General features: G+C 37.3%; 1 protein-coding gene across 4 annotated transcripts in view; it reads left to right on the plus strand.

The window, feature by feature from the left end:
* crtc3.S (CREB regulated transcription coactivator 3 S homeolog) overlaps positions 1 to 17481 on the plus strand; it is a 75095-nt gene extending 57614 nt beyond the window's left edge. For 3 of the 4 annotated variants that reach the window (XM_018255373.2, XM_018255374.2, XM_041588271.1), the window contains 10 exons: positions 469 to 581; positions 2890 to 2928; positions 3839 to 3933; positions 6239 to 6288; positions 6921 to 7135; positions 10319 to 10614; positions 11692 to 11883; positions 12361 to 12441; positions 14287 to 14494; positions 15841 to 17481. In XM_018255373.2, coding sequence (XP_018110862.1) covers positions 469 to 581; positions 2890 to 2928; positions 3839 to 3933; positions 6239 to 6288; positions 6921 to 7135; positions 10319 to 10614; positions 11692 to 11883; positions 12361 to 12441; positions 14287 to 14494; positions 15841 to 16049 — 1498 coding nt within the window. In that variant the 3' untranslated portion in view covers positions 16050 to 17481. The remainder of the gene's footprint in view (positions 1 to 468; positions 582 to 2889; positions 2929 to 3838; positions 3934 to 6238; positions 6289 to 6920; positions 7136 to 10318; positions 10615 to 11691; positions 11884 to 12360; positions 12442 to 14286; positions 14495 to 15840) is intronic. The other variant, XR_001935067.2, reaches the window with a different exon arrangement.
* Positions 17482 to 18313: the final 832 nt, after the last annotated feature.

The raw sequence follows: 18313 nt of genomic DNA on the forward strand, positions 1-18313 counted from the left end.
TCCTTCAATCGTTCGATCGTAGGATTTGCGCTAAATCCTTCGATATTCGAAGTCGAAGGATTTTAGTTCCTAGTCGAATATCGAGGGTTAATTAACCCTCGATATTCGACCCTTCATACATCTGCCCCTAAGACATGAAACAGTTTGTATTTGCGTGTGTTTTATTATTTCCTTTATAATGACTTTTTATTCTTTTGGTGGAAAGGGATGGAATGCGGTAGCCATACAAAACAATAGCTATTCAGTGTTTCTGCTTCTGTTTTGAACAGAAATGAAAGAATACGATCAGACAATTATAGTAACAGTTTGAATCCCAAGGCAGAAATGTTTTTGGTTAGAAATCGCTATATAGTAGAAATGTCTTAAATATAGAAAATGGCTTTCCATTGGGGTCCATTCCAGTATGTTAACCTCTTAAACAGATTGCATTATTTATCTCAATATCCTATTTATTTATTTCTTTCTCAGAACAAATTCTGATTCAGCCCTTCACACCAGTGCCTCAAGTACCAAAATGCAGGATCCTTTTTTGGGAGGAACCCAAGCTATGCTGAGGGCCCCAAAACCCCCACAACGAAACCGTAAGCTTGATCAGATTCTTAACTTTTGTATGTGCTATGCAAAAAATCCTATTGAATCAGATTAGCACATGCTTTACTAGTCAGGTGTGTATTTAGTTTTCCAGTTGGGTTTTTGGGGTGCAGTATTTTTTGTTATTTTAGAGTGTTGATGTCTCCCGGCAAGAAAAGCACACTGTTTTAATAATGAGGATACAAAGCATACCATACTACAGAAACGTAATCAGCTTTATAGAATGTATGCGCTTGATCTTTCCAGAGAGAGAAAGTCTCTATGGCATTGGATATCTGTGTGTGTCAGTAAGAGTATATTTGCATCTATACACAGAAGTTGGAGCTTGCTCAATGCCTGTGCAGGTGTGAAATATGTGTGTAAATTCCCTGTATATCCACGGCATAGTCTAGCTGGCAGACATTGTATTACAGGTAGCCATGACAAGTAGAAGCATGGTTGGGGAGCTCTCAGCTAAGCTGTTGCACACACTGAGACAGGCACACAAGTTAAGTGATAGCATAATGTGTACTACTGCTGAGATTAAACATCCATGCTGTCATTTATTTCTTATGTACAGTTTACTAATGTATCCTCACAGGGAACTAAGGAATCAAAGGGTATATAGCTCTTGGAATATAATACATCACCTCAGCATTCCATAATCGTATAAAGTCATAAGTCTAGGTGCTCTTACTCAGGTTATTGACCTCCAAGGTGACAACAAATATATATATATATATATATATATATATATATATATATATATATATATATATATATATATATATATATGATGTATTTCACATAACAGGAACAGAGACTGTTATGAAAGATTGCCTGCTGAGGTAAAATGTTGTACCCAATGGAAGGTGGTCATTGATGTAATTCAACATAAGGAGCAATAAGGCTACAAGCTGCTCTCACAGTAGATACTTCCTTGTTTTTGTCCCTCTAGGATGCACTTCTGTGATCAGTTTCCCAAAAAAGAAATCAACTAAATGATATACAGTAGAACCCAAAAAACCCAAAAGTTTTTCAGGTGTAAAATTGGAGAAAATTTGAAATCAGGGAAGTGCGCTATGCATAATATGTAGGGGGACCACAAATAAATGGTTTAAAATGAAGGTTAATGTAAACTCAGGGGATGTAAAATTGACGTTTCACTATATAAGCATATACTATACATACATAAAAATATGTTAAGTAATGTAGTAATGATGTTTCCGCTAAGGTTCCTGTCCTGTTGCTTGAGACAAACCAGATTCAATTTCATATGGAATGTTTTTGGCACTTGCCCCCTCTAGTGTTGGCACTGAATAATGCATGAGCTGTACAGTCTTGTTTAACCTGTTTGTGATTCATCTTTTTGCTCATATCTGGCTTAACTTGCATTTTGTACAGCTATTGTTATTTTAAGCCAACCTTTTGGGACCATTACTGCATAATTCTACAGCCATACATTGTTTTGCCAACATTCTAGGAACTTTCCAGAATCCTCACTTGTCTGTGTCCCCTTAATCAGTGTATTACAAAGGATGGTATATCAATCATAATATAGTTTACTTACGGGTTTGACCTTACAGAAAACATTTACTCACTTCTGTAATGTAATATTTCTCCATTTATTAATTTACAACCCATGTTGAGACATGTAGTTTAGGCAGCAACACACTGATCAACTTACCCTAGCAACCATGCAGCAGTGTGAATGACAGACTGGAAGGTGAATAGGAGGGGCACTGAGTATAAAGATAAAAAATTAGTGAAGATAACAGTGACATTGTAGCCTCAAATTGCTCTGAGTTTTTTTGGCTGCTGGGTTAAGTGACCCCACCCCCCCATTGGAATGTTAGGAAGAGACAGAAAAAAGGAAGGTAAATAATTACAAATACTATACAGAATAAAAAAAAACATTAAGAAGACCAGTTGAAAAAAAAAAAAAAAAAAAAGCTGCTCAGAAAATAATACTTTATAATATACTTATAATGAATTTACAGGGACATCACTGGGCATTTGTTAACATAGAAAATTTGCCCCTTTCTTGTAACCCATTACAAAAATGATTAGTTACCATAAAAGGGGTTGTTCACCTTACATTTCTTTTTACAGTTCAGTTCTTTTCAGATACTGTAGTTCCCCAGAAATAAAGATTTTTTTTTTCAGTTGCTTTCTATTTTGAAAGACAAACAACCCCTTTAACTGGTCTTCCAGAACAATAAGGGCTGCACAATGTTCATGTATCCTCCTTCAAAATGAAGTTAAAACGAATGTGCTAAATAGGTGCATTGTCTTTATTTTTAATTTTTCTCGTTTCAGCAAGTTTACAAGATGGTGAAATCGACAACTTTGGAGAAGGTACAGTTTGCATATAAGTTCTTTGTGTTATGACCTTATCATCTTACAGTGCCCTGCATGCTTGAACAAGGCTGATCTGTTACACAGGGGAATATCATATTCACATATTAAAGGCAGTTCTACTTTTACTAAAATTAGAATATAAAGCAGCAATTGTTGATTAAAGCCGATGAAGCTATTAAAGACTGCATAAAGCCAGTATTATTTGCACGTATGTTCACTTTAAAAATATAAGCCCTGGTGCATGTGGCTAAATATACGAATGCACCAAATCCACTATTTTGGATTCAGCCAAACTCCCGAATCCTTTCTGAAAGATTTCGTTGAATACCGAACTGAATCCAAGTTTTTTTTGCATATTAATTGAGGGCGGGGGAGGGAGAAAGAGCCACGCAGGGCAAACATTTTTTTATTTCCTTGTTTTGTGACAAAAAGTCAAATGATTTTAAGGATCCGGTTCAGCCAGGCACGAGGATACGGCTGAATCCGAATCCTGATGAAAAAGGCCAAATACCGAACTGAATCCTGGATTTGGTACATCCCTAGCTAAATATAATTATCAATTCTTAGTTCCTATGTAAATGATAATCTTTGCATGAGGCATGTGGACTGCTAAAAACAATCATATATCTAATGCCAATAATAACAGAATTCAATAAAAGAAAGATACTGCACAGCAGGTACCCATTGTAATGTCTCCATTACGTTCACAAAGAAAACACCCCCATTCATTTATCCTTCTGTACCCCAATTTTTGCACAACTGTGTGTATTGTGTGAGTCAAGCTAATAAATGCCAGCCATAGAAGCCCCGGAAGTACATTCACTTCTGATGTATGAACATGGGAAGAGACCGCATCCTGCACCTATATATATATATATATAGTGAAATTTGTTTTTTTTTTTTGTAGCTCTTTCAGTTTTCTCTTATCCTACTGCTATGATGGAGGAGAATATGCTGAATGTATCTAAGCCACTGCCCAAGCAAATATGGGAAGCTCAAAAGGTATGGTATTCTATTGTGTATATTATGTTGTACACCTGTGCTATAATGGGGCTGTGGGGGGATCTGTGACTTATCAAACATGGTCATTGATATAACTGGTTCGATTCAGATAAAAAAAAAACTCTACAATATGAGTGGTAAAAGGATATCTTTCCTCTTTAAATATTGTAGAATGTACAGAAATATGTTATTTGCTTTTCGTAACCTAAAATCCCACATTAGTTTTTTTTTTTTTAGTAATCTTGCAGGAAGTCCTTCAAGATAAACACACTACTAATGCTTGGGACCAGGGGTTTTCCGGATAACGGATCATTCTGAATTCGGAATACTTTAAGTCTACTAGAAAATCATGTAAACATTAAATAAATCCAATAGGCTGTTTTTGCCTCCAATAAGGATTAATTATATCTTAGTTTGGATCAAGTACACACTAATGTTTTATTATTACAGAAAAAAAGGAAATTATTTTTAATATTTGGATTCTTTAGATAAAATGGAGCCTATGGGAGACAGCCTTTCTGTAATTCAGAGCTTTCTGGATACTGGTTTTCTGGATAACAGGTTTCTAAATAACAGATCTCATACCTGTACTAATAAATCAATTATGACTTATTGATCCAGTTAGTAGTTCTGTTTGAGAAAAAAATATTGCACTGCATTTATTGTGCTTTGCACTGTTTCATTATAAAGGCAATGTTTTTTTTCCCGGGGGTTAAAGGGGTAGTTCATTTTTGGATTAACTTTTAGTATGATGTAGAATGTGATATTCTGACTTGCAATTAGTCTTCATTTCTTATTATTTGTGGTTTTTGAATTATTTGAATTCCAGCAGTTATCTGGTTACTAGGGTCCAATTTATCCTAGCAACTAAACATCAGTTTGAAGTAGCTTCACAGATCAATGTAATAAATAAATAAAAGAGCAAGACAGCAAATAATTAAAAAACTATTAAAAAAAAAAGTGAAGACGCAAGAAAAGTTATATGCACTTATTATAACAAAGGTGTATATTTTTATCTCCCTTTATTGACAATGAATGATTATTTTGTGGATATACCTGTTCAGTCGAATAAATGTCTTTAACTCTTAGATGGTGAGAATTGATTAAAACTCATTGGTTTTAAAAAATGTAATCAACAATTAAAACAGAAATAAAATTGAGAAAAGTGTCTAATTCATGAATCCATAATATATCACCCACATCTTTTTGCGAGTCTAGTCCTCTTTTTTTAGGGCAGGAGTTGCCCATCTGATAAGGGTATGCTCCTATTTAAAGGGATTCTGTAATGTATTTTATGATGTATTTTTATTTCTAACTTACACTGTTTACATTGCAAATAATTCACTCTACAATATAAAATTTCATTCCTGAACCAGCTAGTGTATTTTTTTAGTTGTAATATTGGTGTTTAGGCAGCCATCTCAGGTTATTTTGCCTGGTTATGTGCTTTAGGATGGAACAGCTTTTTTGCAGGCTGTTTCTCCTACTCAGTGTAACTGAATGTGATGCAGTGGGACCTGTTGTTTTTCTATTGAGTGCTTTTCTTAGATCTACCAGGCAGCTGTTATCTCTTTACCTTTCCATTGTTCTGTTGTTAGGCTGCTGGGGGGGGGGGGGGGAGAGGGAGGGGATGATATCACTCCAACTTGCAGTACAGCAGAAAAGATTGACTGAAGTTTATCAGAGCACAAGTCACATGACTTGGGGCACCTGGAAACTGACATGTCAGATTTCAAAATTAAATATAAAAAAATCTGTTTGCTCTTTTGAGAAATGGATTTCAGTGCAGAATTCTGCTGGGGCAGCACTATTAGCAGATGCCATGACAGTATCCCTTTAAAGCAGCATACTGGAAGTAACTTATAAATGTAGGTGTCTGCAAGAGCATGCTGCTTTTCCCTGGTATTGCTTCCTGTATGTGCCTGAGTGAATATATCTGCACCACCCTGTTGGTAAATGTTTGTAAAAATTGCCTTTGCAATACCTCCAACTTGTTATTGTTTTGGCAGAATGCTCCAGATTTAGGGCCAGGAAATGTACTGGGCTAACTGAAAAGCATAAGGTTTTCAGATAGTTTGTCCACGTGACGTCTCCATATTTGCACCATTATGCACCATGGTTTTATCCACCCCCTCAAGATGCCAGATTTGAAAATGTCACTTTTCTTGTCTGCTTCAGTAAATAAGAATTATTGTGATTACCATCCAAAGTAATTTGTGGCTATATAGGTTTAGTTGTAGATTTGCCTGGAATATGCATGACAGTGTGTTTCTTACTGACTTGTTTTTGTTGCTTTTGTTCATAGATCCAGTGTATTACGTCGCGTCCAAGGTCCTGCGAGGTGCCTGGCATCAAGTAAGTTTCATTCTTATCTCTATTCAGTGCTTTTCATGGCATGTCATAAGCACTTGATTACAACCCATTACACCCCAAACTGAATGAAGATATTTTGTTGTGGCTGTACAGGTTTGAGATCCATCAAATATTTTTTTTTCTTTTTCATTGTTATGATAAAACAGTACCTTGTACTTGATCCTAACCAACGTGATTAATCATTATTGGAGGTAAAAAGAAAGCACTATTGGGTTTATTTAACATTTACAATTTTTTTTTGTAGATTTTATGTATGGTGATCCAAATTTCAGAAGGATCCCTTATCTGGAAAACCCCAGGTCCCAAACATTCTGGATCCCACAGCTGTATTTAGATTACCTCTCCCTTAATATATCAACACAGTACATAGCCCATGAGAGAATTCATCCCTGGGAACACATTTACTTATGATCAGACAGGCACTCATTTTATTATCCTAACAAGAAAAAGTGTATGCAACCCCCCCCCCCTTATTAAAGTGGTTTCCTACACAACTAACTGTTCTAGTCCGTCAGAAATAGCAGTGTCATAAAGATTTATGATCCAATATATATGGTTGGGTAGGAGATTTTTGTATGAACTTTATAGTAATTCTGAATATTTCCTTTCTCTAGAGTTTTTCCATCCTCTGATTCAAATGCAAGCCTGTCACATTTTCAGGGGAGCCTTAATACAGGAGGGTCACTGCCAGATCTCACAAACTTGCATTTCCCATCCCCTCTGCCAACCCCTTTGGATCCGGACGATACAGCCTATGCCAACATTAGCGCTGAGAACAGCTCAGGTCTCCCTGCTGCCATGACTCATCTTGGCATCAGTGGCTCGCCAGGTTTGTGTTATTCTTAATGTGTTTCAGTGCTGTACTAACCAGTCCGTTTCAGAACTTGTAAGGGCAAGCATTGCATAGTAGCGTCAGTATCCTTATCCAAACCCCCTATGCGTTTTAAGCAAATTGTTTATGGTGGAAAAAAAGTTTATATTATAATTATAGCTTAAAGGGGTGGTTGGTTCACCTTCACATTAACTTTTAGTATGATATAGAATGACCATTTCTAAACAACTTTTCAATTGGTCTTCACTATTTATTTGCTATAGTTTTTTTAATTATTTGCCTTTCTCTTCTGACTCTTTCCAGCCTTCAAATGGGGGTCACTGACACCATCTAAAAAACAAATGCTCTGAAAGGCTACACATTTATTGTTATTACTACTTTATATTGCTCATATTTCTATTCAGTCCTCTCCTATTTATATTCCAGACTCTTATTCAAGTCAATGCATGGTTGCTAGTGTAATTTGGATTGCTGAAACTGCAAACCGGAGAGCTGCTGAATTAGATGCTAAATACAGTGAAACCTTGATTTTAAGTCCCCTGATTTTAGGTTTTCCCACATTTTACATTTTTTATTTGTGGTCCCACCAATTTATAATGCATTTCAATGGGTGCATTTCCCTCATTTTAAGTAATGTTTTCCCGGATTTTACATCATAATTCTGTCCTGATGTTCCCAAAAACTGCCTTTTTTCCTCTATGAATGTTATTATTTGTGAAATAAAGAGGTTTAAAATACTAGCCAGATATATATTTGCCATGGTTCTCCCTGTAAATGGTAATTTCCAATTAGTCTGCCCTTATACAGTCCTGCACCAATCCACTTATTGCTTTAGGTTGTATATGTGACTGACAGAGAGTCTTGTACATGCCCCCCATAGTGTAACATTAACGCTGCAATGCTTAACCCTTGTTATTAACACAGTAAATATTGTATCTCAAAGCAAAAAGGACTCCAGTGCTTATAGCATTTTAGTACTTGAAGAAAAAGTTACTTTAACACATTTCCCTGATTTTACAATTTCCAGGATTTTACCAAATTTTTTCCTGGTCCCCTGAAAAACATAAAATGGGGGTTCTACTGTAACTCAAAAATAGAAAATAATAGTCAATTGCAAAGTGTCTCAGAATATCACTCTCGACGTCATACTAAAAGATAACTCAAAGGTGAACAACCCCTTTAATGTTATATAAAATAGGAATGGATACTATGTACAAAGTGTCCTCTCACTATGACCTACACTTCTGTGTATAAATATTTTTTCCTGCTTTATTTTACCTTACAGTATGTTCTCTTACTATCTTCTTGCTTTGTATCTAATCACCAATAGTTAATAGCTATCACCAATAGTAAATAAAATACATTTTCTTGTAACGCTCTGTGCCAAATGTAAAGGTATGTAAAGGTGATGTTCACCTCCAAAGAAATTATTATGAGGATCATTGTACCTTGTTTATTTTTTTATTTTTTTTTCTATTTCACTGTATAATTGTCAAATGAAACTATCTAAAGATGAACATGTCATGTTTCCTTTGCTTTGTTTCCACCATTTTCCAAGAAGGCAGGACAAGGCTTGGCTTAGCAATCTTGGAATGCAGTAAAACGGCACTCTCAATATACAGGCAACTCTCTGATATTTCTCATTTGTAAGAATAGTTGATGGCATGGTTGGTGGGGGCATAGAAAGGACCAGGGGACAGTAATTATTTTTATTCCTTCTGCTCCAAGAATTTAGAGAGTCATATATGACACTGTTATTGGCAATGCTCCTTACTATTTCACTTTACTGCTTACTGTACTTAAATAACTGTTCAGTGAAACTGGGTAAACAGACAGAATAAAAATTGTTTTAAAGAAAGTTAGCCTTTAAAGGCTGCAGTAAACAGATGTCTAACATAATAACCAGAACCGTTTTATTTTTTACACTGTTCCTTTAAGTATCTCAGCAAATGTATATACTGTTTTTGTATATCAAGGAACACACATTGGGTTTTTTTTAGTGACTAGGGCAGGGGTCAGTGTGTGAATCAGTTTCTCAGATTCTGTGGAAATGGTAAATAGTAAGGGTAGAAATCCTTTCTGATCAATAGGCAAAGGGGCCAGTGGTATGGAAGGGTTCAGTAACTAACAATTTCTTCAGTAAGGCCTGTACCATTGTGTTGTAGTAAAATTGTAAAAATGACTATTCACTTGCTTACAGAGCTTACTATCAGACACAGAGTTATTTCATACCGCCAAAAAACACACACATGAATCCACTGAGTTTATAGGTGCTGTTGCCTGATGCCTAAAAATGGCGCAATTGTGGTTGGGTTTTATGACTTCCATTATAGTGTTTGCATGGAAACGATAGGGAGCAAAATAGCCCTTGTAGCAACTTAGGCCAGTCTCCCTGTATGGAATTGGAGAATATTTTGCATTGCTGCAGCTTTATGATGTGTCTAAGGAAAAGGAGAGCCCATTTAAAAGCTTTTGGTGTTGACACAGCAGCTTGCAGAAAATTTTTTAAAAAATGTAGTATGGATATAAACTCGACTCTGGTGCTCAAATGCAAAATTTACTAAGGACTCCCTTCTGATATAAAATGATTCCCTTCTGATATAAAAAGTAGGACACGAGGCAACTAAGTGGCATAAGGCTGGACTAGAGGACTAAGGGGTGAGCCAGAAATAATAAAGATAATAAAAAAAGCGTATGGAAAGCTTCCTTCCTTCAGTAGGAACATTGTGCCAGGCAGCCCACTCCCTGATATCAAAACGCAAGCATTCAAGTTCTACAAGCAGTCCTTAATAATGCAGCCATTATATAACCGTGAATAGAGATTTGTCTGCAGGAGAGTGAGAGGTTTCTAATTCAAGTCATCTAAAAAGGCCAGGATAAATGACTTCTAACAGGAACTACACAAAAGCAGTGAAATATAATAAGGAGATTTGTGATCACTGTAATTGATTATAGCAGGTGCCTCTAAATCTCACGTGCTTGAGACTGCTAAGCAACAGAACATGTTTGGATCTAATTAAGTCTTATTGCCTGCTATATCTTCAGTCCTCAGAGCATAAATATAAATGGGGGGTGGGCACTTGTCTACCGACCTACTGACTTTGCATAACCCCTGAAAAAACATATGTCTAGTTTTCAGCTGCAGAATCCAAGTATGCCCATTTTTGTGTTTCCAATCAGGTATTCAGAACACGCGCAGTAACCCTTCCATCCAGGCAACGATGAACAATAGCTCTCTTGCTTCTAATGTCAACAACCACACACCCCAAGGCCACAACAACCAAGCACTTCATCCATCTCTGCGTCTCTCCTCTCTCAGCAACCCTTCTCTTCCTACCTCTGGTCTTGGAAGTTCCCCAAGACGCAGGCACACTCCTGTAAGCCCTCTGACTTTAACTCCAGGCAGCGAGTCCAACCGTAGCATCAGCAACCAGTTCTCACCGACTAGCCCTATGAACATGCCATTAAATTCACAGGTAAGGAATGATATACATATATCTTAGGGCTAAATGTTAACTTAGGTTTCTCTTCTTTGTTCTCTTCTGTCCTGAATGCTGCAGTATTTTCTGTAAGTTTTCCACGTACTGCCTGCCTGCAAACATTTATGTAATTTTGCTGTGGTGTGTAGTTCTACTTTTAAAACAGGAAAATCATAAATCCAATTTAACTAAAAAAAATTATACACAGTGGTCTCAGCCCAGAAAACCCCCAGTCCAAAGGGTTATCCATTGTTTACCAGAGTAAATCAAAAACCAAAAATGGGAAGAGACCAACTATTAGTGAAAAAGTAGCCCAAATAATATTTAAAAAATCTTTATTAGGACATGCATTAGCCTAACATGTTTCGTGCCAATGAGTATGAGTAAGTGCCCACCTTGGCATGAAATGTTGAGATAATGCATGGCCTAATAAAGATTTTTAAATTTTAATTATTGTTATTATTTGGGCTACTTTTTCACTAATAGTGGGTCTCTTCCCATTTTTGGTTTTTGATTTGCCTGCAAACATCCCTCCTGTACATGGATAGTCTGGACACTGGACACAGTTAATGTCTACATGCTGAATGCTTAGAAGAAATAATAAACAGGCAGTTGGCAGCATACCAACACTCACCACTGCACTAAGCTGCAGTGGTGAGCTACATCTATGACACGCTGTAGTCAGTGTTTCAGTTAAATGGGCAATATACCCCCTTGTTCAACATGAGGGCATAGGGCTTGTGTCTTATTACATCGTTAAAAATATTTAATATATCATAAAGTGTGCTATACAACATGAGACGCAACGAAAAGGGACATTTAACTTCTTTAAATGAGATGTAATTGCCAGCAGCCAAACAGCATGTGCAAGTTGTTTGCAACAGAAAAAAAAATGAGTGGAGGCAGCAAACTGATCAGCCATTAAAGATAGGAGTTTTTATTGATTTGGTGTATTCTTACATTGCAGGGCAATCTTACCTATTTGTGTATTGATATTCATGCAGAAATCAATAGCTAAGTGGGGAAGGTCTTTTTTAATAACGAGTAAATTAAGTGTAAAACTTCTTTTACCAGGGTGTTTCTATGGACCGAAGTCCACTTTCCCTTCCTCCCCTGGAGCCTCCACCGCCTTATCCCTTATATGCAGATCAACCCCAACCTCCGCTTCATCATACACACCAACAAATGCATGAATCTCCAGAGTCTCAAAACTTCCAGCCTCCTTCACCAGTACCCTGTCCCCCTCTTGATCTGAACCTGGCTAATGTAAGTTGGTATTATGCTGGGAAATAGCTATTTTGTGACTGCTCCTCTTCTAATTAGATTCTATTGATTTCTGTTGTTTTGTTGAAGTAATACTCAAATTCCTGTATGTGGGAGTATATCCTATTGGTTAGGCATATAACGACAAGGTTACTAGTTAATTGAATGGTGGTCTTTATTCAATGTAAATAGTGGAGTCATATGAAAAAAGAGTGGAATAGTAAAGATGTTGTTTTCTTGGTAGGTTGATTATGGTATTGGAAAACAGTCTAAACTAGGCAGTGCAGTATAATCGTTCTGCCTTCTAAACATGGGCAATGGAAAAAAGCAATATATTAGGACATGTAACACTTTAGGAATTTCTTATTCATGAAGTGGAATTTGACTTGTCTGGAATTATTGTTGAAATCATATAGAAAATGTAAAAGAAAAAACAATCCTAAGCTTAATATTTTATCTGTTTGTTGTCATTTTCTATAGAGCTCACTGAGTGGATTCTTTGGAGATTCTTTTTTCGATCATCAGCAACCTACAAAGCAGGGGAAATATCTGTGGCAGCAGGTAATTAATATTGTTCTGTAAATCCCAGCATTTACTGGTTTTAGTATGTCTACTTTAATTAAACATTTTAGACCACATAGTGTTTATGAATGCAGTGCCATGTCATATGCACATATAATCCGTAAGGATCAGGACATGCTCACTGTACAACAATCAATACTAGGAAACTGGTCTCGAGCTTGGGAGTTAGAGCCTTAAAGGACAAGGAAAGTATTTTTTTTTATCCCCCATGATTGTAAAGTCCACCCTATGAAGTACCTGGTCGCTAGGTTTTTTAGTGCAAAATCCGTTCTGTTCTCCTGTTCCGCATCCTAGTCTGTAAATGAAGCACATCGTTATCAGCGCCGACATTTTCTTTTTTCAAGATGGCGCCGGTTGTTCATATGCGCATGCGCCAAATCTATTACGCGCATCACGTGCGCGAGCGTCACAGTAAAGTAAAAAAAAAAAAAACGGATCCTAACAAGTAACAGGCAGTCCGGCAAGGCGTCACCATAGCAACCGTTTAGACGTGTTGCTATTGGTGCGCGCATACAAGTGGGAGGGCACAAGGACAAGCTTTGTGCACAGTTTGCACGTCCTCCTGCTCTGTTAGCTTGTTCACATATGAGCTCTACTGCGCATGTGCTCCCTTTGAACGCTTTCAGTGCGCAGAATCCTCTGCCTTTGTCTGTGTTGAGATCGGATGCATCATGGGATTTTTTTACACAGTACTGTGCGGTTATTTCTGTAAGCAGCCTGCAGATGTCACCAAAGGCTATACACACAGACGATTGGAAGGCAAGGCTGACTACACAAAAGGTATGCCTATATCTGAAGCAGGATTTATGTATACACTTTCCTTGTCCTTTAAAGCACTGGAAAAAGGAAGGGACAAAATCATATGCATAGGTCTTCCAATGATGGGCTTATTATAAATCCGCATCCTTTAAGAAAAGTTCACAGTCAAAGTAGTAACCATATAAATAATTTAGCAATAAACTGTGATTGGTTGTCTACAGTAAGAGCCAGGAAAACAAAATTAGTGTTTGATTTCTCTTAAAAAAAATTCAATCCCACAATTTCTACAGCTACCCCTTTTTGTAATATTTAACTAGTGCCATCTAGTGAATTTTCATGCGCGGAATCTACTATTTTGGGATTCGGTGAGATCTTTCTTCTGAATCCCAAACCAAATCCAAGCCCATATATAATAGAGCAAAGAGGAGTTTCGGACTTGGGGTCTTCAGGATAAGGGATCTTTTAATAAATATCTCTTTTTAAATATCTCCATACCTTATATCTACTAAAATATAATTTAAACATTAAATAAATCCAGTATGATTGTTTTGCCTTCAATAAGGACTATATATATCTTAGTTAGGATGAAGTACAAGGTATGCTTTTAATATTACAGATAAAGAGGAAATCATTTCTAAAAATGGTTAATTATTTGTTTAAAATGGAGTCTATTTGATATGAGCTTCCTGTAAATTGGAGCTTTCTGAATAAGAGGTTTCCGGATAGCAGGTCTACTACCTGTATGGTATTCAGTCAGTGAGCAAAAAGTAAGCAGAAATATGCTCTGGCCATACTTGCACTGGTGAACCTTAGTAACTTGAAAAAATGAACATTATTTGTGCACACAGGTAATGCAATGCAAGATTTTAATTTTGTTCTCTACATTTAGGGGTAAGATGAGTTGCTGATGTCATTGTGCATAAGTGTTTGTTCCTGTACTCCATAGCGAACACCCAGGGTTATGCTTTGCAGAACTTTTACTCATATTAATAATTTAACCCCCAACTTCAGTTACTACTTGCAGGCAGATTCACATTTGTGATAAATTTTTACATTTGTTTGCAGCAAGAACAGTATGACATGTTTGGAAGCCCAAGCAGCTCCCTTCCCAATACTAACGCATTCTTTGATCCGAATATGAATCTTCAGTACTCCCAAGCATCATTAATGGGCCTAGGAGGCAGCCATGGAAATCTGCAGGATTCTTTTCAACTGCGGCCCAATTATCTGTATTCTAACTGCGGTGGGAGTGTCCCAAACATAATCCTTACAGGTAGGTCACCAGGTTCAGAAAGTCTGCTTACTGGTTTGGTTGCATTCTGGTTGATTTAATGCTTAAGGTGGCCATAGATGCAAAGATCCGCTCGTTTGGCAACATCGCCAAACGAGCGGATCTTTCCCCAATATGCCATTAACAAACATGGCTATAACGGGTGTAATCTTATTGTTCTGCCGTATGGCCGAACGATCCGATTACGATGTTCCCTGGGTTCCGGCGGGATCGGTCAGGTCAAAATCAAACCTGACCGATCTCCGCCGGACGAAAGATGTCGGCACACGCCACACACGATCCGAAAATCGTAAGAATCCTCGATTCGTACGATAGGATCTGTGTGTCTATGGCCACCTTTATAATTATTCAGAAAAAATTTTTCATTACATAGAGGCAATAAATGCATGTAAAATTGCCATCTTCAGTCACCTGCACTTAGTTACATTACAGACCATGACATTCTGCCTCATCACAGCCCTTACATGCCAGAAACTGGAACTCCCTGCACCTTGTATACAATTTTTGTAAACACTACTTTACATTTTATTACTGACTTCTGCACTTCAGACCTTTTAAAATTAACTGCATTTTTTTGTTTTATTAAAGGGATACTGTCATAGGAAAAAAACATTTTTTTCAAAATTAATCAGTTAATAGTGCTGCTCCAGCAGAATTCTGCACTGAAATCCATTTCTCAAAAGAGTAAACAGATTTTTTAATATTCAATTTTGAAATCTGACATGGGGCTAGACAAATTGTCAATTTCTCAGCTGCCCCAAGTCATGTGACTTTTGCTCTGATAAACTTCAATCACTCTTTACTGCTGTACTGCAAGTTGGAGTGATATCACCCCCCTCCCTCCCCCTCCCCCCCCCCCTCCCCCCTCCCCCAGCAGCCAAACAAAAGAACAATGGGAAGGTAACCAGATAGCAGCTCCCTAACACAAGATAACAGCTGCCTGGTAGATCTAAGAACAACACTCAATAGTAAAAACCCATGTCCCACTGAGACACATTCAGTTACATTGAGAAGGAAAAACAGCAGCCTGCCAGAAAGCATTTCTCTCCTAAAGTGCAGGCACAAGTCAAATGACCAGGGGCAGCTGGGAAATTGACAAAATGTCTAGCCCCATGTCAGATTTCAAAATTGAATATAAAAAAATCTGTTTGCTCTTTTGAGAAATGGGTTTCAGTGCAGAATTCTGCTGGAGTTGCACTATTACCTGATGCGTTTTGAAAAAAACATGTTTTCCGATGACAGGATCCCTTTAAGTTAGTGGGATGTATTTTAGCTCCCATTGGTAGAATTTTATTTATTTTTTACATTTTGTGTGTGTTTTTCCACAGATGACTCAAGCAACAGTTTATCAAAGGACATTAGCAATGCTGTTGCTGGTGTTTCTGAGCTGGGTTTTGATGCAGATAATACATTTCAGTTGGATGATGAGCTGAAACTTGGACCTCTGAGCCTAGATGGGCTTAGCATGCTAAGTGACCCAGACATGGTTCTGCCTGACCCCTCAATAGAGGACAGTTTCCGTTCGGACAAGCTGTGATCCAGACTCCAAGCAGAGTACAGTCTGCACTTACAGAGAGAAAAGAGTCCGTTTGGGTAGCAGAAAGACTTGAACATATATACCGTCACTAATTTTACTTCTTATGGTCCTTAAAAAACAGAAATGTTGGAGCTTCCCAACCGTTATTTAACATTTATATTTTACTGGACAAGAAGGGGAAAATGTTTTCAAAAAGGTCTGGGACAAAATGTCTTTGTTTAAAGAAAGCCAGTAATTTAGAGAACCACCTACATTTCTCTGTGAAGCCACCTTTTAAATTTTTTAAGACTACAATGTGCCATGGCCTTACTCTTTTTTATCATCAGAGACGTGCAACACATGAACCAGTGCTCTGGAGCTCCTCTGGTAGTGAAGGATTCATGTATATGGATATATGTGACCTTGCATCTTACATTAAAAGGAAACAAAAAGGACATCCACCATTAGTCATACAGACTTGGATAAACATCATTCTGTATGTTACATAGACTGAAACCACTGACCTCATCCTTTGCGAAATAATAACTTAATGACCAGGTTTGTTTGAACTTTGACATGAATTGCTGCCAACATTGATATATGGTATGAAATCATACCAAAATAACAATATGAAATGAAACGTTTAGTGCCTTAATATTAGCCATCTGAATGAAACCCCATAGCCGGATAATTCTATTTTCACAGTTGTTTTTCCCTTGTGGTCCAACCTGACTAGCCTTCTAACCCAGCTCTTCTCATTGGTTTAAACTTTTTCCTACTTATCTTCAGATGTCTGCTTCATAACTACAGAACGCAATGCTGTTTCCAACAGAAGCAGTAAATGGAAGAGCTGAATTTATGGGAAATCAGCCAATATAATATATAGAGAGTACAATTACGTTCAGGCGGCATCAGCTTGTTGATATATTTTTTTAAACCGGAAATTTTTTAATAGTAAATATTGGTCTTCCTTGACCAAATTACTCATTGGGTTAATCACCAGCCAGTTTCTATGGACATACAAAACAATCAAATCTCCCTTTATTCTAGATTTTTACAATCATCTATAATGCCTTTTTATTTTTTTAATATGGCATAATTTGGATTTGAAAGTAGCCATATATTAATCCTACAAATGACTCGTGGGAAACCTTATGTAATTTGTTAATCCCACTGGCAAAATACTTGCCATAGGAAAGAGTGCAATAGGCTAACACTATCAGTGTAATTGTGTTTCTGAGAAATCCTTTTCACTGTGCAGTAGTGCCTTGCTCCAGCATCCCACAAGCTTTCTTCACAAATCTGTGTGTTTGTCACATGTGTAGTACAGTTGTTTTTGCTTTAGAATAGTCCAGTGATTTGCCATTACCAGGGGTTTAATTGTAGCTTGTTTTTTCCACAGGCCAAGGATCAACCCCGTGTGGCGTTAGCCTTTACCCAGTGAGATTATTTTCAATTTTACGGCACCATTTATTTTACTTAGTGGGTTTTTAGTAACCATTTGGTTTTGATGGTGTAGAGAAGAACATTACACTTGTTTATCATGGTCATTTTTGAAGATCACAAACCTGTGTGTTGCATTGTGTGTCATTTTCTTCACCCTGTTTGGTTACAAGAAAAATGCGCATTCAAAAATCAGAAGTGTCTAATCCAGGGATGTCTGAATCACCCCGTTTGTGCTCATGAACTACTGTTCCCAGACTGGCAGTGGGTGCTGTAAGATATAGTACTAGAGAGTGGATGATACTCAACAATATCCTTGATAAACAGGTTAGATGTAATAAAAATAACAGTTTTGCAGCTGCTTTCTTTATTGAGACCAGACTGACTATTGCTCAGTGGAGAGGGCTGACACCACATTTTAGTGGGGGTGAGAAATAATACTGCCTTCTAAGCAATTTGATACTGCATATTTCCCCTCCAGCAGAAAACCTTACAAATCTGCCTTTGCTATCTGTATTTGGCTAAAATGGAAACTGACTGCATTTTAGTCAAAAACTTTCAAATGTGCTGATAGTGGCCTGTCACTGCAGTTAAAGCTCATGATGATGTTTCCCCAGCTGAACACCACCAGCTAGGCTACAGCATAAATTAACTAGCAATTCAATTGCTACTCACTACCAGTGCAGTCTTGCAGATTTAGACTGGCTAAACATTTGTTCAAGTCCTATTCACTGAACTTGCAGGGGAGGGGGAGGGGGATATTGGCAATTTAAGAAATGGAGGTTTGATCCCTCATTTAACATATCCAAAACATATCCAAAGCACATATATACATGAAGCAG

The sequence above is a fragment of the Xenopus laevis genome, chromosome 3S (assembly GCF_017654675.1).
Source record: "Xenopus laevis strain J_2021 chromosome 3S, Xenopus_laevis_v10.1, whole genome shotgun sequence".
NCBI lineage: Eukaryota > Metazoa > Chordata > Amphibia > Anura > Pipidae > Xenopus > Xenopus laevis.